At 36.2% G+C, this 19939-nt stretch overlaps 2 protein-coding genes across 2 annotated transcripts in view; one reads left to right on the forward strand and one right to left on the reverse strand.

The window, feature by feature from the left end:
* The first annotated feature begins 424 nt into the window (after positions 1–424).
* LOC124445711 (mannose-P-dolichol utilization defect 1 protein homolog) lies at positions 425–3212 on the forward strand. The gene is made up of 5 exons (XM_046996457.1): positions 425–540; positions 1016–1081; positions 1166–1298; positions 2117–2321; positions 2841–3212. The coding sequence occupies exons 1-5, from the start codon at positions 444–446 to the stop codon at positions 3075–3077; spliced, it is 738 nt and encodes a 245-aa protein (XP_046852413.1). The 5' UTR covers positions 425–443; the 3' UTR covers positions 3078–3212.
* Positions 3213–3901: 689 nt separating this feature from the next.
* The window catches only part of LOC124445709 (DNA polymerase epsilon catalytic subunit A-like), a 31462-nt gene continuing 15424 nt past the window's right edge, over positions 3902–19939 (reverse strand). The window contains 37 exon segments of the mRNA XM_046996455.1: positions 3902–4106; positions 4899–5008; positions 5157–5289; positions 6195–6277; positions 6513–6600; positions 6791–6837; positions 6920–7058; positions 7215–7300; positions 8158–8271; positions 8386–8457; positions 8830–8934; positions 9332–9452; positions 9988–10027; positions 10030–10069; positions 10172–10256; positions 10599–10688; positions 11169–11260; positions 11420–11485; positions 11756–11870; positions 12341–12516; positions 12860–12947; positions 13558–13630; positions 14044–14128; positions 14909–15002; positions 15133–15215; positions 15336–15381; positions 16223–16329; positions 16466–16549; positions 17465–17519; positions 17759–17807; positions 17810–17854; positions 18146–18184; positions 18187–18222; positions 18225–18276; positions 18380–18586; positions 19234–19440; positions 19725–19856. Of these exon segments, the coding sequence (XP_046852411.1) occupies positions 4049–4106; positions 4899–5008; positions 5157–5289; positions 6195–6277; positions 6513–6600; positions 6791–6837; positions 6920–7058; positions 7215–7300; positions 8158–8271; positions 8386–8457; positions 8830–8934; positions 9332–9452; positions 9988–10027; positions 10030–10069; positions 10172–10256; positions 10599–10688; positions 11169–11260; positions 11420–11485; positions 11756–11870; positions 12341–12516; positions 12860–12947; positions 13558–13630; positions 14044–14128; positions 14909–15002; positions 15133–15215; positions 15336–15381; positions 16223–16329; positions 16466–16549; positions 17465–17519; positions 17759–17807; positions 17810–17854; positions 18146–18184; positions 18187–18222; positions 18225–18276; positions 18380–18586; positions 19234–19440; positions 19725–19856 (3342 nt within the window). The 3' untranslated portion in view covers positions 3902–4048.

A 19939-nucleotide genomic window follows, 5' to 3' on the forward strand; every position in this document is an offset into this window, starting at 1 on the left:
CACGAAAAGCATCAGCAATAATGCCACCATCGATGCACAGGTGAAATCTGTGTCAATTCTACATTGCTATTCCAAAATAAAGGAATAAGATATTGTAAATATTTCGACCAAGACTCGGCCCACCACTAGAGCACTCACCAGTCACCAGCGGTGACGTATAATCATAAAACTGAACCATGTTGACGCCGACAGTAAAGAATTGCACAAAGTCAGCAAATTCAATACAAAAGGACTCGCTCAAAGGACCCAAAAGGCAATCGCAGTATCGCACTATGAGTTTATTGTCACTTGACAAATGTTCAGTTTTATATAGTGGTGTTTATCCATTGTGTCCACGGACCCATATGCACATGCGCTGTCCACGCGTCAAAGACCACGTTAAACCGTGTTTCCATTTTTGTTTTGTTGAACTTTGTGAATGTTAAATTTCCAATTTGATAAACATGGCTGCTGGAGATTTTTTTTTCACTCCTTGGGTTTTGCTGATTATAACGAGGGAATGCCACGATAAGTTCTTTTTTGATTTTGATTTTTTCGATGGTAAGTAGTTTTCATGTCATCCTGAAACTTATTTTCCCCATTTTATATTGTCGATGGTGTAAAATCTTGCTCCAGCTGTCTGCATCTGTTCTTTTAAGTTTAAAATCAATCAAAGAAAGGGTCAAAAACAATCATTTTTAATGACTTAATGATAATTCCATGCTTGTGAATAATCCAAGTCTTTGGCCGTATTCTTTCTACAGCAATTGCCGTCCGGTGCAATATATTCACAAAATGCTTCACATGAGACTTATTTTAATGAAAGAAACTGAAAGTGCTCCACCGATAGTGTACGTTTTGTTGAGAAACTTGAAAACAAAAACAGAACCTTACATCTTTTTGATGCACATATATGTTGCTTCAAAGGAAAAAACAAAATTTGGCAATTAATTCATTTGTGTCAATGTTCTTTAGAAGAACATTGGCCACCAACCCCTTTAATATCAACCTTTAACTTCTCCTTACCATTAAATAGTTCCATGCCTAAAGCTTGTTATTAGCAAAGGACTTGGATATGGAGTGGTTGTTGGCTCTGCAATGGGTATGGTATTTTTGATGTTATGGTCATGGAACATTTTCAACTCATAGTATCTTGCACTAAGTTGCTTCAAATGTTTTTCTACAGTCAAATTACCCCAGATAGTTAAGGTGATCAATGCAAAGAGCACTCGAGGTTTGAATGTGCTGTCCATCTATGCAGAACTGTTAGCTTTCACCTTAAACCTTTCCTACAATTTGGCAAAAGGTTTTCCTTTCAGGTATTAAAAAGTGATTAATTTGTGTAGTTATCTATATTGTCTGTTTCATAGAAGCTTTATCACTATGAACAAACAGTAGTATTGAGTTTATACGTAGAACTTACGATTCCTGATTGCTAGAATCAGTTAAAGTCTTCATCATTTTGTTTGCATCTGTATTGCCATGCTCAGGAACTTGAATATTTTCACATGGAGTTTTAGTTAAAAACTGAATCGTAATGTAATTAATGTTCATTTAGTACATAATTATTCTGTAAAGACAAACAGAGAGTAAACATAGTGATATGCTGAAACTTTTAGCTGTTTTTTTATCAATCATTACTGCGTGCAATACTCTATGAAAGTTCCTTGGCAGAATGAAGCTGATCAGTGACAAGCTTATTTGTAGATGTAGATCATCCAGGTTAGCCTGTTCCCGAGAAGACTGTTGATGTGGTCTGGCATTTCGACAACCTTCCCTTTAGTCATCTTCAGAGTCAAGTCAAGAGTAAACATAACGTAAAGTAAACAAATGCTGTGAAACTGACGTTTACTCCTTATTTGTGTCAGTACACGTTAAGTTGTTGAAATGTCAGTCAACTTCAACATCAACAGTCCTTCTCAGGACTCTACTAACCAGGACAACATACCTCTACAACCATTTAAAGATACTCCCAGGTTCAACCCATTCACTTTATAAGTGTATCATGGCATTGTGAAATCCATGCAGCTTTTCTGTCTAATGCTTTATCGAGTTCCGTTGATTAATAATAAACCATAGAAGGGATACTTAACAAGACTTTTTGATGTGATGAACTTGCTCTAACTTTATCTTATAGCACGTGGGGAGAAACGTCATTCATGAGTGTTCAAACAGTTATTATCATCATTTTGATATACTACTACAATGCAAACATATACGGAATGGTTTTGTTTCCCTTGGTTTACTCGTTATTTGTGTACGTTTTGAATTGTGGACTGGTACCTTTGGACGTTCACACTAAATTGCAAGTTGCAGTTTTGCCCATTACGTCATTTAGTAAGGTATGAGAACACTCGTTTCCGTTTCCTTCATCGGAAACACGTTGGGATTCACCCATAAAGTTCGAGGCCTCATTTATTGGTCAAGATTGCCTGGGATACATAACTCAAATTCCAATGTCAAAACGCTTAAGGGTAAATCTTGTTGGCCCAACACTGAAACAAAATTAGTCTCCACGTCTTGGGCCCCTACAAGCGTTTTTCGTAATTTGTATTTCAATTGTTTGATTGCCGATAATATTTCACTTGAAGTAAATGCTTATTTCAAGACAAGTCTGTAACGCTGATGTTAAAGTGCCCTACAAATGTATAAAATAGCATTTACAAAATCCCAGTTTTTTTAAACCCATCGGGAAGGGTATTTCTGGACCCTCCCCCACATGACTCACGCTTCAGAGGCCCTTTTGAGGTTAATTAATTGTGTCTCAGAGTTAAAACCTTAGAACATCCATTGCCCGTAATCATAACGACACTCAGACTCGGTGTTTTCACTTCAGTTAAGTTATTTTGAAAATCTTTCAGTGTCTTCAAATCTACGAGAACCTGCGTAATGGCCATACAGGACAGCTATCAGGCCTTATGATCTTTTTGATGTTCGCGGGTTGTCTCGCGCGCGTTTTCACCACGTACCACGAGACTGGCGACATGGTTCTCCTTTCAAGTTTTCTTCTCTCGCTTTTACTTAACGGAATCCTGCTTTTCCAAATTATTTACTACGGAAGCAAGCAGTCTGACGCAAAAAGAAAGAAAATCGAATGATTCAAAAGGGATGAAATTAACTTTGGAAAGCAACATATTAGAATATTTTGAAAGACTAATTTTCATGAATGCATTACACACAATGTAAAGTGATATTTGAAAATACAGAATTGTGATTTTTGCCTCACCGTAAAACGTGTAGGGTGATGTTCAACATGCTTTTAAAGGTGTTGGAATGGTTTCTTAATCGTAGAACTGGATACATAACTGAAAGACTATCCTAGATATACGTGCCTATGCTCTAATGAATCCGAATTTTACATTGAGACACCCATGTGGATTATCATTGTCGCGATGAACACTCTTTTACCGTGCATAAAAAAATTGGGACTACTTGAACTCCTAGTTTCTGATTTCGGTGGGAAGAAGCCTCCAGTTATATTTAAACCTTTGGGTATGCGCAAACTTCCATTTAGCGCTATCGTGAGATTTGAGAAAACAAGATCGACGGACCACCAAATATTTAATATAAAACGAATAAATACCCGAAACTTGGTATTTTACTGTAGCTGATTGAATCTTTTTGATCTAAGATAAATACTGTAAAACAGCCTGCCTGGTAAATCTCCAAACGTTGATTGAGTGCTAAACATTTGTGTTGTTGATCATTTTTGAGTTTGATAATTTTTGCGAAGGGCCAAATATGTAATTTATGAGCAAAATCATCCTCGTTGCAAAGGGAGGCAAGCCTTTGCCGTTGATGTAAATGACGACTTTGCAAGACATGATCTTATTTCAAAACAGATCAAAAGCAAAGTTGGTTGGGAAGATTTGATAAAACAGTAACAAAGGAATTTGAACTTAACTAAAATGTACAGTCGTAATTGCGTAACGGAAAACATTTTAAGTAATAACAGTATTTAACTGTAGCTAACTTCTCCAAAAACAACTATTAATTTAATACTTATATTGTCATTATTTCACATAAATATTTTTACAGATAAAATACTTCTTTTTTTTACCTTTCTCGCTCAGTTCATTTTAAGTATCCATTCGACAATTTCTAGGAGCAGGTCGAAATTGTAATACCTGACAAAAAGACAATTACAGATTATTATGCAAGAAGCATCAGGCTTACGGTTTTCACAACCAAAACCGAAACAAATTTGTCAGCGGTTCGCGCATGCCACATTGAACGCAGCCAAATACTTTCACGCCCCAGTGCTGAATCGCTGAAACGTCAATAAGTTTGAACACCATAGTTTAAGAATAAACCCAGTATTTTGAGAGCCTCTATTATTTGTAAATTTTAGACAGATTCCTGGCGAATAACTTATTTGGTATTTTGAACAAGCGGCGTTTCCAACTTAAAAGCAGACAGGCCAGATTTAATTCTTTTTGTGTCTTCCATTCTAATTGAATCACAATCAAGCAACCCAATGCTGTATACTTGAAGACAAATCTTTGTGAATTTAGCGCTCAGACTTGTTAAAGCTAGATAAGTATTTGTTTTGAAAACTTTCAAAGTTGAAAAGAAAATTAATGTGCCTGCGTAGAAACTAATGTTCATAACAGTGAACTGTAATATTAACTGGAACGCCAACTCCAATATTATGAGGCCATTTTGAAGCCAGCTATGATGTCTTTTTATCTGCGTTTTTAGGCATATTGCCTAATCTCGTGAGGTAAAACTTATCATGGCCATTTGTGCTATTGTATTTTACGTATATCGTTTATTTTTTAAAATAATATCATGGAACTTCTAAAAACGCATAAAAAGAAGCATCAGTATTGGCTTCAAAGATGGCGGCGCAGTTAACGTTCCAGTTAATATTACAGTTCACTGGTTCATGTAGCACAAACACTCGCATTGTAACACACCTTGCAATATTTTCGAAAGTTTTCATTTTCTCGTGAAAAGCTTCCCTCTGAATCATGTTTACGTAGTCTCCGGCACAGCGACAATACGAAGCCATGTGAGTTTCTTTCACCTACAGTCCATGGCAAAAAGAATCGATGAGTGGACAGGCGCCCAAGGATAGTGCAAAGTTGTAAATTATTGTATGTAAAAATAGATCTGAATCTGTATGCATTAGGTTTGCAAAAATTAACATTTGTTTACGCGAAAAAGGTACTTACGCCATTGCATTTTGAGCAAGAAACGTCTTGTAAAACAAACGCCATCGACTTTTCTTGAGCGTGTTTAATCAACTTTTGCTCGATTTCCAACATGTCGTACTCACTACGACAGTATGGACACTGTAATGCAATGCTGAATAAAAGAACGAAAATGCAACCTTCTATTAGATCAGTGATTACTAAAAATACTGCATTGCATTCTCTATATAGAGCAACTTTACTCATTCCAAAAGGGTTAACTTAACTATCAAAGAAGCGACCTTGAAGGTGTTCCAAAACAAACCGTTAGTTTAAAGAACATGACGTCGGGTGTAAACGCTTTATTGCAAATTTAAGTGATATTAAGAAGGGTGGGTTTTATCACACGGGTATTTATGTCAATACTACCAGCAACCTTTTGTCATTTAAGACTACGTTCACACGATACCGCTACGAAACTCTACCGGTATCGTGTGAACGGGTTCTCATACTGTTATGTTTCGTTGCAAATTTATCCTATCCAGCATCATTTAAAGACTTCAATAATGAGAAAAATAGTCAAGTGAAACCCACACACAAGATGCAGTCAACGCTTAATATATGCGAAGGAAACATCCTCCTCACGTGAAATTCATATAGGCTGAGATGAAAGAGAGTGAAATCTCTAAATGAATCACTTCTCCGTGATTGCTTCTAGTTTTTCAGGTACAAAATCAACATCCTCGAAAATTTATCAAATTTAAAAATTTACAATAAAACGCGGTTTGAAAGCAAAAAAAGGTTAAACATAACATAAACTTTCGCTCAGGTGCCGGTTGCGCGAAATCGAGATAACGTTATCCATTGGATAGCAAAAATCTTCAAAGTTGTAAAAAAGGTTTGTATTTTTTTACAATAAAGAAATTTCGTTATCTTTAAAACAATATTTTATTTCAGTGATTGTTTAGTTCGAGTCTTATCCTCTTTTTAAAAGGTTTTATAAAAGTTTAAAAAAACTTGCTATCCAATGGATAACGCTATCCAGACTTCGTGCAACCGGCCCCTGAAATGTAAATTTACCGGTTGTTTCCCTCGGGCATCACGATATTGCAGTCACGACAAAGATTTATGTCCCGACATCCATTGCAATAGCCACAAATCACCTGGGATGGAGCAAAAAAATTTCACGAATGACGTAGAGACTAATTTGGAAATCTACAACACACTTAGTTATGCGGTAAAACATATTTTGAGTTCAGCGACATTTGTGAGAAAATTTGCCAAGAAACTAAGACAGATATCTGCTAAATCTTCGGCAAACGAATGATTTGCATCTTTAACTGGGTTTGTTCATCTGTGAATTTGCCATTTTATACATGTCATTTAAGACAAAAATACCTCAGGAAGAACGAACGATAAACAAGGATCGATGAACGATGCCTCGATGGAAAATTCACCAACTCCAATTAACTTCAATAAATCACGTCTAAGAATTAAAAAAAAGAAAAAGCTTCAACATCGTCGATGAAGAAGAAGAACACAAAAAAAGTCGAAAACACGCGTGCAGCTTAGACATTGCAACAATGATCGATAGTCGATAAAAATATACCAATTTTCTCTACATATTCACGCATGCAACAATCTTACATATACACTGACATCATAAATACACTCACCGAAGTTTATTTACTTGGTTTTGTGTATTTGAATCTAAAGACAAGGCCTGAAAGAAATCTAACAGTTAAAACATCAACACAATGCATTCCTCTCGTGCAGCATGGCGTTTTAACTCCACTGTAACGTACCTTACAAACGTACTTCACAAACTCCAACGCGGGGTTATTGAGAGAAAGATGCGAGCCAGGTAGGAGTGGGAACTCGGCACTAGGATCACGTCGAGCATGCGTATTGCCTGACAATATCTGTTGGATTTTTTGGGTAATGCTTTGACGAAAGAGGAATAATAAACGTGAGGAAAATTTTGCAAAGTTTTAAAAAAACTTTCCTGACTTTGCTGCAGAATGAGATGGACTCTGGTCAAATACCGCAAAAACACGTACACACACAAATTCAAAATATCAGGTAAAGCGTTACACTTACGTGAAAAGCTGTTGTGCTAGACTGCCTTCGATTCGATGTTGAGTAAAGGAAACCAAACTTGGAGTGGTTGACGAATCCGACATCTTCTGAACGATTTCAAAAGCAAAGATATGTATCAAAATGATGACCCATATAATTCCAAGACAAGGAGGGGAAGTAAACATCTATAATGCTTATTAAGTAAGTGAAACCTATGTCAATTCAACTAAAAGCATCTTCAAAAAATTCCCTTTACGTAGGTATGTTTTATAGGCATTCTTTGCGAATGACAGTTACAAAATAGATATTAGACGAATCCCAGGGTGAAGGAGAAAGCCATAGAACAAAGATATAACTTGAAGGCTGCTTACGGATAAACATGCCCGGTGCCCGAATGCAGGTTACCCGGAGGTGAAGTCTCGCATTTTGCTTACTGTCGTTATGAACTTTCTTTGCATGGGTTGTGTGCGTGGAATGATTGGGACTAGTTAAACCGCTGGCTTGAAATACTGGCGGGTGGTAGCCATCATGTTATATTCAGTTCAATGGGAGAAGGCTTGTGTATGCGGTGTTGATTAGCTTAATAGCAGTGGGTAAATAATCATTTTCCATGAACTGTTCCATCAATATTACATTTCTTGTGGCTTGAACAAAAGTTAAGCGGTGTTCTATAATGAAATCGGGTTCTTGCCCGCTAAAAACGGGTTGATAGATGATAATACTCATGTAGACCGACATAGATTACCTATTTATTTTGTCACATAAGCCGTGCAAAAGTTTAAGTTTACTCAAATTCATTCACAGTTTGCAATCCTGTCATTAAGGGCCTTATTCTTGCTTGTACAGTATCCTAGACATTGATAATCCCTTCCACGAAGGGCTAAGGCATTACTATTAATTTGTTTTACCTAAGACTGAGATATGATTTCTGTTACGAAGGGCTTTAATGCCACTTTTATAGTACCTGAGATTGGGATGATCCGCCACGTTTTCTAATCGGAGTTGATCCAGGTTGTATGAGCTCTTTTTCTGCCAAGAGATGTTTGTATATAGCGTGGATATGTCCAGCTATGGCAATCTAAATTCAACAAAACACATATGTAAAGAAACCTGATATCGCGAGACGCGATTGGCTGCTGTAGCACGCGAATGACATACGTCACACTTATGTCGAAGAAAACCGAAACTTTACCTGAAAAAAATTTTGGCAAGAAGCCGATGTAGGCAAGTACTTGCAAATGTTCCAGTTCATTTCAACTTGAGGCTAGAATCATAAGACGTTCATCGTGACGATATTGTTTACTCGTTCATAAGAAAATTTAACCGAAGCAAATGATAGACGTTTTTCACCGGGCCACAAACTTTAGGTGTTGGATTGTTTGAGGTGAAGTACAATAACGTCAATTAGGTAAAAAAACAACAACACACATTTCGAGCATCGTTTACGAAAATCTGACAAAAGGACTTTTAAACGGAATGTTGGTCATGGTAAAGTTTCCTCAGGTTAACATGTTTCCTCAAGTTATTTAGCGCGGGGCATGTTGTGTTACTTTTTACCGATTGCAGATAATCAATTCGTTAGAAATCAAACGAAAATTTGGGAACATGTAGGTTTATGATTTATGTAATCTCTCACCTCGCCACGTTTTCCTTCATTACCCGTCTCTTCGACATCCGTGTCGCTATTCTCATCTTCATTTTCATCGTCAGGCATTTTACCCCGGATGCCGCCGTAATTGGCCTGAACGCAATATAAACATTTTTTTTGAACGCATTTCTCGATCACAGAGACATGACTTCATACAACATTATTTTATATCCATACGTCTATCTATATGTGAAGATTTTTACACGGATGGCCAGGTTGTAGTAGATACATACAAGTCGGCTTCCTTTGATATTGTCGGATCCGACTGCGGGAGGCTCACTTTACATGTGTTCACACGATCCGTTTTTTCGGATCCGACAAATCGGATCGTGTGAAGGGCATTAAAAGTGACGGATCCGGGATAATTTTGTCGAGGTGTGAACTCTAGTTTGAATCAAATTTTCGTGTCTACCTGGTGTTTATTGCATGCGTGGGAAAAACCACAAAAAAATGTTGCAAAATTCTACATTAATTTCGGCTAATATTTTACCTGATCCATCCACAACAAATATTCCCAGCAGCCCGTAAGGGAAATATCGAGACTGTTGAACAGATCCTTTGACTGGATACTTTTTAGAATGAAGCTGATGTAACTAAACGCATCGGTTACACTAAATTTGAAAAAAATATGTGTTTTCAAATTTGTTCGAAGGAAAATACTCGAGATATAAAGGTCAAAATAAAAATCATGGTAGAATAAAATAAGGTGGCATAAATCGTCAGGGTTTCCGTGATGGCATTTAAATTCAAATGCACTGGATACCAGTAGAAAAAAAGAACTTACTCGACAAACTCGCGGGATAACTGTTCAGAGTGAGGAAGTTTTATCTCAAATCATTTTCACACTTTCGCGCAGTAAACACAGTGCTACTGACATAAGTCACCACCTACGCCTTATAATCTACGCCAGTCTCAAGGCAATTTACGCCTGATAATTCTATAGCATATTCAACATGTCTTCATATAATTACATGTCAATCTATAATTCTTCTAAAATAGCCTCTTGAAGGAGCCAAAACAGAGATGACTTGAGATATTGAAATTTCACTAAATTAATCTCCTCGTGTTCATCGTATCGACCATTCTAAATTACTAAAATTTCTATCGCCAACAAAGTCACCCGTAAATCACAATAAAATCGCCAACCTTCGTTTCTTTGTGCAGATGATGATCTTGTTAAAGTTGGAAAAACTACAGTCGCGCCAAGTCTCTTGAACTCTGCAACAAGCTGCAACAAAACGAAACCATAAAAACTTAACTTGGATTGAAGAAACCCAAGGGACAGAACAGATGTCTTTGCTTTTCAGAAAAGTTTACAAAATATACAAACTTGCAAGAACAGTTTCTTCATCATTCCTTGCACCAAACGAAAAAGTGCTGGATCGTGCAATAACGACGAAGGACTCTGAAGCCATCTGGAAAAGGAAAAAGTGTCACGAAATGCAAAACCAGTGTTCGCAGGGATACTAAATATTTCAGGTGTAAGAGAGTGTAGCGAATAAACCATGAAAAGTACACAATCAACGTTGATAAATCTGTGGGTGTAAGAGGATTGAGAGGATAAACCATGAAAAGTACAAAATCAACTGTAATACATCTGTGGATGTAAGAGGATTGAGAGGATAAACCATGAAAAGTACATGATCAACTGTGATAAATCTGTGGATGTAAGAGGATTGAGAAGATAAACCATGAACATTACATGTATACTCAATCGTACACAAACAACTGTAAAAATACTTCTCAATTGTACCTACCTGTAAAAATGCACCAGTTGAAGATCTGCATATGGATTTTGGTAGGAAGATACTTCATGTAACCAGCTGTGAATTAACGATTTCAAAACTCTACGGAAACAAAGATAAGCATTTCGTTACGAATGCAGTATGTCGTATGTGGTAACTCAGAAGTATACTAATTTGATATTGAAAAGTGAAAAACGGTTTTGAAACCTAAAAGCACGTTTTCATTGTAATTGTTGGGAAAGAGTTTGTGACAGGTCTTTGAATTATATGCTTCATGCTATTTCAATATTCTAAAATCAAACAATAAATAGTCAAATGTTCGACGACGCCAAATTGTCAAGGATTCGTTAATTTACATGGCGACGAAAAATACTCTGGCTGTACGTTTTTAATTGAAGTATTTTGTAGCAATTTTTTTCTGTTTTTTGTACGTTTGCATGAAATGCAAAGAGAATGTTTAACACGATGTTCTTTTTCGTGGTTAACACGAGTTTTAAAAAAGGTCACGCGGTCTTAAAGTACAAGCCAAATTATCATAATGTAATTTTGATCCGTACGCAGTAGACTAAAACCTTGCTATACCTGAAAGCGCTAGCACAAAGTGCAGACTCATCATATGCAGTCAAAGAAGCAGAAACACCACCTGCATTGCTCACCATTTCCTCCAAAGAAACCTACAGTTGAAAAATTATATCTTTGGACCATCATTCAAGAAAGAGACCTCATCAAGCCGCAAGGCGTCTTGGTTGGACTCGTTGCCAAATGACAATGTATTGTATTTTGAAATTGTCGAAAGTCAACTTTTTTACTTCTCCAAAGTTGTACAACAATACCTGGGCAACGTTTTCAAAACTAATCACGGAGCTGGCTCCACCTTCGTAGTCATTGATGTGTGAAGACTGAAAAACAGAAAAAAGAATCCTTTCAACGATACGTATTGCTTGAAAATACTTAAAATCAGATGGATGAGTAAAACTTGTACCAATAGGTGCATCGATTGCCACGTTGGAAGAAAATGCCATATAGTGAAAAGAATTTATGTTAATTTCATGCTCTGTTTCGGCACTCAATCTGATGTCCTCCAAAATGGCCGCTTTGACGTCACATGCAAACACTCAATTATTCATTGCGACTCATATGAGCGAACTTCGCTTTATAAGACCCGTTACCTGCAGAACAGCATTGACCGCGAGACCATCAAGCGATAACTCAATGCAAACAGTAGGATAAGCACCAGAGCAGTTTAATTCTACTGTGCTATCTTCATTGAATTGCGTTCCAGGTCTAAATAAATGAAAGCACACGAATGAAGCTATGAACATTCTGCTCAAGCTTTATCCAACTTTCAAGCACCAAACCATTCTAAAATTTGAATGCAAAGCAAAGAAGACATTTCTTTGCATTTTCTACTACGGTCATATGAAAAGAAGCGTAAACTTCAGTCATTTATTTTGCACATTGATTGAAGTAATGTGAACTTCAGAACACGGCTATCAGATGTCGTTAATGACACAAATCTGTTTTCTTCATACATGTAGGAAACATTAAATACCGCATGTTTGCATGTACGCATGGCTTTCTAAAATAATGCCAATGACACTGCACGAATTTTTCAACTCAAATTATCACTCATTTCTTTAGAAATTGAATTTCACTTGTATAAACAAAACATTATTAGCATAGTAGGAACAAAAAAGAGCTGACTTCACCATTGATCGTGACTTTGGTAGCTTTCTAGTTTTGATAAGATGTACCTATTTTCATCATCTTCCTTCCCTCCCAAGTCGGGTCTGTCACCGGGTGAAAGCCACAATACGTGATTGTTCTTTTCAAGATTGCGCGCATAAAACACATCACAAGCAAACGCAGCTGCATCAGCGGTAATATTGCCAAGCGGTATATGGCAGAAGCGCGCATGTTCCAACTGGGCCTGAAAGAGAAGCAAGACAATCATTCAGCATAAATTACAAATTCATAAAAGCATTTAGCTAAAAACAGTTGCCGTTCTTTGAATACTAGAATGCAATTTATATGTTTACAAAATGAAACGAAAACTTTTTTAAGATTACTCCAATACAGCAATCTTTTTTCAAAACGTATTTTAAACACTTTCTTCTTCTTTAGAAAGTATTCGACATCTCCGCTTGCAGACTGTGCGAGAAATATCACGTTTGTAACACAAGAATCCCAATTCCTTCAACCATGACAGAAGGAAGTAGGAGTAGTCAGTAGTAGATCAAAAAGATAAAACACTAGCCGTAAATAAAACGAACCTGTAGCCAAGTATCGCTGTAAAGATAATGTTGTATAATTCTCTTGGCAATATGACGTTGCCAGTCCAAAACATTGAATGGTGCCTCGCTAGGGTTAAAATAAACAAAGTAAGACAAAACTAAAACGTGGATAGTTGCAGTAGACGAACAAGGTAGGAATCGTAATCAAAATATAAATACTGAAGTCCAGCATATTATGCGTAAAACAGCCATAAACACGAAATGTTAGCTACCTACAACAATTTTTAATTCACATATATTTTTATATGTTCGGCATTAATGATTATATTTAAATTAAAACGTGTATGTCAATACTAGTGTCATGACCAGCCTTGGTAGTTGGAAAGGAGGGGGGCTGGGGAGAGAACGATTTAAAAAAAAACAAATAAGATAGGAAAGGTTATGTATAATAAACAACAGCTGTTTACGCCACAAAACAATACTTAACGAGTGACTTGGAAAAATTGATAAAAATGAACATCTTTATACAGGTAAAATCACGACGAGAAAATAAACATCTTTAAATATTGTTTATATTTTTTATATTGTCTAAAGGTCGTAGAAAATCTAGTTGTAAGGAAAAACACATATATGCATGTCATAGTGCATGGAAAAAAACAGAATGGGACACACTGCATGCAACGCGAGTCATATCAGTAAAACGGTAAATAAAGCACAAAATATTTTTTTGAACTCACTTCTCGTTAGTAGGAATGGTAACAACAGGAAATTCGTTCAAAATTGGAAGATTTGATTGAAGGCTATCCTTACCTAAAAGTATTTTGATATTTCAATAGAATAAATTAAGTATAGGTTCTGTTCAGGGTCTCTACAGATGAGCAATTTTTTTGACAAATTTTTGTGTGGAAAATTTTTCTTTGACAAAAGCATTTGTTTAAAAGTTGGCATGCAGGTCAGCTATTGAGCAAATGGATTTGTCGTGCAGAATAATTTGCCACGTGACCAATTTTGTTTATCTGAACATGCTACAAATATGATAAGGCAAATCAACCTGGTGTATCATGGGCAAACAAATATTTGTCATAGAAAATTCGCTCGTCTCTAAGTGGTTTAGATAAAAGGTAAAAAACAGCAGTAAAAATTTTAGTTTCCATAACACGATTAAAAATGACACGATGAAGCAAAAAAGAATCGGATGGATAGAAAAATGAAGGTAATCTTACCCCACGATGACTGAAGAAGAATCATGGTAGGTCCTTTCTTTTCCTCTTTATAAGTTGATAAAGTACGTTGAATAGCCCGAAGTGCCTAAAGGAGGCGAAGTAAAATTACTCAAAACAAGAAACTACGCATGTATCCCTAGAGTGATGGTAAAGAAGCTGCTTGACATATTCGAGAAAAGGCAGATGCACATTTAATGAACAAGAACGTTTTTTCATGGCTATTTCAATGGACATTTATGTCACCAACTCATGACGCCATCCTTCAGTGATGATATTATGACAGCATGTACAAAATGTAAATAAATTATAATACAGTGGCCGGTTGCACGAAGCCTGGATAGCATTAGATAGCTAGTCTTTTACGACTTTTATAAAACCTTTTAGAAAGCAAAAGATATAAGATTCGAACTGAGCAATCACTGAAATAAAATATTGTTTTGACGATTACGACATTTCTTTGTCGTAAGACAAATACAAACACCTTTTTTACAAATTTGATAATTTGTGCTGTCCAATGGACAACGCTATCCAGGCTTCGTGCAACCGACCCCAGTGAAAAAATGTCGTGAATCACTGTTTTGATTCGTGAATCAAATGACATAAATCAATTTAAAGTTTGTAACACACGCAATATTTATATACATGTTATTTATTTCAAAAGAAAGCGATTCGAAAGCAATTGTGTCCCTGCCACAAATTCAAACCCGAGTTAGTTTATGTCGTGTGAATAGGGCTATAGTTGAAGGTAGACGAGGAATTCACAAAAATTGGTAGAGATCTTTAGAACACACACAAGAAATAGGAAAAATTGTTTAAGTATTATCTCAATTGATGCGCCATAGATAAAAAGTAAATGCTCCCTTACATGCTTACTGTCCGTGTCAACACGAACTTCGAATTGCAAATTGGCGGGTGTGAGTGCGGGTTTCTCTTCACCTTCTTCAGCTGACCTTTTGATTCTAGTGGCACGAAGGTTGGAATAAATTTATTGAATAAAGATCCCCAAATTACTTTAACTGTTCTCACATGAACAGCGATTGATCGCATATATTCGAAGCTTATACGACGTAGTCATGATCGATAGCAAACCTTGCGTTCCTTTCGACTTGATACAAAGAGTCAAGATTTGGCATGCGGTTATGCCGAACTGTGTCAACGATAAAGATGAAGACCTGTCAACGGTTAAAAAACAGTTTAATGTACATGCAAACTAAAAATGAACCATGTGGGAGGCATGTTCTTCTTATCTTGATAGTATAATGTTGATTGCGTGATAACAAAAGAAAAAAAACCTTTTGTGTCGGATTGATGAATATTCCGTACACAGCTCTATTGCGCCTAAAATTAAAAAACCATATATGATGCACACAAAGTAAACCTTTTAAGTGTACTTGATGAAAAATACTTATTGTCTTAAATAACACCTCCAAAAACTCTTTTTCAAATATCAAAAATTTTTTTACATCATTACTTCTTGGACTATTGAAACAAGTAATACAGAGAGCATCAATGGGTCAGTCGTTTCTTATGACTGTATGTGTTTTTTTTTGTAAGCGACCAAATCAATTTGCAGGTAGTTCTGCACATTCTAAACTCGTATAGTGCGAACTAGCAGCGAAATGATTCTTTATTCTTTTTCATTCGAACTCAATTACGAATTGTGGTGCGTAAATATTGCAAAATGTAATGGGAGGAATTTAAATTTTATATATTTCCTTGTGCGCAAATGATAAAGAGTTGCAGTAAGTTTCAAGAACTAGGAAGTAGCGAAGCTACCTAGGATCCTAACATCTGACATTCATGCCATTTTCTACATTCGTTACACACTTATGTCCTCAATGTTTTGTACTCTAAAGGGATGGATCTATAGGTTAAGTTTGTAGGGGGTGGGGGTGGGGGGTGGGGAGATGTGCTCCAGGTTTGTATTTAAAAATTACAACTTCGATACTCGTAAATTTGAAAATGCTGATCATAAGCAGCTCAATCTCAAAAACGTCACAACTTCAAAAAATATTCGTAAAAACAATAACGTTGAAAAGAAAGTCCTAAGACAAGAAACTACACAGCACATTAAACCATTCCGTATCGAAGGCACTTTCACCTCAATCTGGATTTTCATGTACTCATAATTGCCATTTTTTCATTTCATCAATTGGTACTCGATAACATAAAAACATACCCTTGACAATGATAAATATATATGTGTTTCACGCTTCCTTCGACGAGGTACTTGTGGTCAGCGTTCGTTTTAAAGTCCAGTTGATCCAAGTTAAAATTATCGATATCCTTTACAGGAAAAAGGAAAGGAAACGTCGATTAATCGAGATTAATGATTAATTGAGATGGTAAATAGCAACACTACATCTTGCATAAAACTATATATTTTCTTATTTCAATATTTTTACGAATAGAAAATACTCACCATTCCAGAAAACAATCGGGAAAATATCTTATTAACAGAACACACGCAACCCAACGAAACGATGGCTCGAAATAAGAGTGGAACCTGAAAATGCATTTTGTTTCATACAAAATTTTTGCTTCAACTTTCGCACTGAAGAATCGTAGCTACTATATAGTGTTCTATTGCAAATGCTTGAATTTCATTGGTTACTCTACTCAGTTAAATAGAAATACGCTGCTATTTCTGTTAAATAGAAATAAGTTTGAAATCTCGCGATCAAGCAGAAACATGTTTTCGATGAACAAAGTCAATATTAGATGAATGTTTTTGATGAATAAAGTCAATGTTAGAAACCAACGACGCCAGTCTGGAGTGTACTAGCCCTACCATCGCAAGCAACGACAGCACACTGAAATAATATCAGCCACAACCAATCCCTCAAGGTCCTATCTTTTCACTTCTACTTCATAATATCAGCCACAACCAATCCCTCAAGGTCCTATCTTTTCACTTGTACTTCTATTCCCTCACGATCTCTACCTTTATGTTTTGGCTAATTTAATCTTTGTAGTAAATCTCATTCCTACATTAACACTTTTGATTTTTCCTGTTATTCCTCACTGCAATAACACTTTTGATTTTTCCTGTTGCTTTAAGCCTGAGGTTCGCACTGGTTGCAAGACAAGCGTCCCTGACAACCAAGTAGCTAAAATTCTTTGTTTATATTTGCGTTATACATTTCAGATATCGGGAAATGTATAGTGCACATATGGAAAGTGAGTTATTGACTGCCATACAATATTATGGATTGACTGAATGATATTTACTTAATGTTCACACTTATTGTGTGTAAATCTTGTAGCGTAAAATTGCCGATTTTTATTATTTTTTAGACAAGTAGAACCCAGGCTTCTATACACTGCTGCTTATTTCACTATTACCATGCAGAAACGAATAGAAACAGAAGGCAGTATAGAAACAGAAAAATTCAAGAATTTTCCTCTACATTACATTCACCTGAGACTCATATATTCCTTCAATGTCTGGAGATGATAAATCAGTAGAAAGTTCACTGAAATGAAATATTATCGAATTAAATAAAAGAAAATATTGAGGTCAAAGTCGGAAAATGCGCTTTTAAAAGTTCAAAAATTACTCTTAGATAGACGTAAATCTGGATAACAATACCAATCACAAATGTAACCTACGTTAATCAGATTAAAAACTGGGTTAAATTTACCAGATCCAAGTCCATATATTTAGCAAATGTAAATGTTAGAGGTGATTTAACATAACGAACTTATTCTCTACCTTGCATGCTCTCTGTACAACGTCTCAGCAACTGAATATTCATACAGATAACCAAGGGTTGAGAACGAGGTAATGTTCGGCTAACACGACGCCACGCTAAAATAACACAAAATGGCATTAACTATAGCGACATAACATCGCAGAAATGATGGGAGTGGGGGTTGGTAAGTGTTTTAAAGATAGTCACGTGCTTTAATAACGCAATCCAAAAGTGATGACTTAAAAAATGTTTACTTATTACATAACCTTAGAACATAAAGGCCGAAAAATAAGTTAAGAAACAAATCAGCGTATAAATATGAACCAATGTAGTTTCATATAAACAAAGAAAAAATCTGAGAAGTGATATAAATTATAATCCAAAAAATACAATTCATCTACACATACCGGAGCTCGTTCCGTCCTTAGCCTTTATGCAATTCACGAAAATACTCTTGGAATGTTCAATTTGATAGCATGAAGACCGAACCAATCAACGCCCAAAGTTTGAACAATCCAGGCGTTTCTGTTTCAGCAACCTAAAACAAAGCACAGATCCACATCCCATGCATACAACTCGAGTTGACCCTCTTTCTCACTATATGACCACACATTTCCCGACCCAATATACTGTATGCATACTTGTATCAACTGCCAATGTTCATCTAATATTGTCTTCGTCTTTCTCTGAAGGAATGTTGACAAGCCAGTGGACCTTTTTGATCGCAAATTTTTGACGTCGTAACCCAAGTTAAGAGCTTGCGATTTCAAACGTTTCTTTTCCATCCTCTGCTTTCGTTGATAATCCCATTTTTGTTTTTGAAATGCTACCCAAACGGCTCGCTCCTCCTACAGAGACAAGACGTTCTTTGTACACGCATAAAAACATACGCAACAAAAAAAGCTTTCCGAAGAAAGCAAAAATTTCATCGCGCGTAATAGATGAACTTCATAATTATCAAACTGATTTCTTTTCAATTTCCAATTCACGTACTTTCCATGAAAAGTATTATTTCATCTTTAATCTAACATTTAAAAAACGTCTTTAATCGAACATACATCCATAAATTGACGAAACTCTAAACGTTATAAAATGGGATATGCAATGAAAACGGAATTATTGAAAATGATCACCGTTTAATGCTTACATGTTTACGTATAAAATTGGTCTAAAAGGTGTAAATTTTATTTACCCCAGGTTTAGGTCTAAATTGATCTAAATGTTATTTGCCCCAGACTATTACACATGCATTTCAACGAGTCATGTGTTCATTTCATAAGTTATGGTAAAGATAATCACACGCAACATATTGAAATATTAAGCAACAAATTGCTCACCATCCAAAGTACGCACTGTTTTACACATCAACTGTTCAATCCGAAGTAAAACAAAAGCTAAACAGCTCCGCGACGTAGTTTACGCAAATTGCTTAATTAACCAAACTATAGACTGTTCCACGTATCAACTATTCATTCCGCAGTAAACCGGTTGTTACCTTGGTCGAGCCAAAGGGAGGAGCGGGGCCAAGAACTTCCATCCATGGTTTGGAGAGGTCAACGTGGGACATGTTCGAGGCATCGAGAGAAGAGCTTTTTCTCTTTGTGACCAGAGGACGAAATGAAAGCGAAGAACTTTTCGATTTTGTGATATCTTCGATGTCTTCAACGCCCTCCGAATATTCATTACTATTTGAAACACTATTCTACAGGAGAGTAATAAAATGGCTTCAACATTCTAAAGAGGTACATAGACTCCCGTAACGAGCGACTAAATTAGAGACTTTGTCACCCTGCTTCATATTATACACTAAATCATCTAGAATTGAACGAGGATCCACGTAAAACATCGATCATAAATTCTCACCTCAAACATGGATCATTGAGGATGGAATTGAAACTCATACACGTTTTGCTCATAAGTTTTCATCTCAAATTAGGATCATCGAGGATCGCATGGGGACTTTGTATGTTGCTTATAAATTCTCACCTCTTCGACAGCAGGTTTAGCAACGACAGAAAACATTTGCGTGATTCTTTGTTGCTTGAAAACATCATTTTTTTCCAACAGACGTTTGTGCAACCAATCGGGATGGCGACATCGTGGCACAGGATTGGATACCTGTTTTTGAAAGCGTTAAATATACGGTATAGTGTTGGTGTACAACAAATGCATAAATAACGAGGAAGTAAACAGATAGGTAA

Source organism: Xenia sp. Carnegie-2017, unplaced genomic scaffold, assembly GCF_021976095.1.
Source record: "Xenia sp. Carnegie-2017 unplaced genomic scaffold, XeniaSp_v1 HiC_scaffold_22, whole genome shotgun sequence".
Taxonomy (NCBI): Eukaryota; Metazoa; Cnidaria; class Anthozoa; order Malacalcyonacea; family Xeniidae; genus Xenia; species Xenia sp. Carnegie-2017.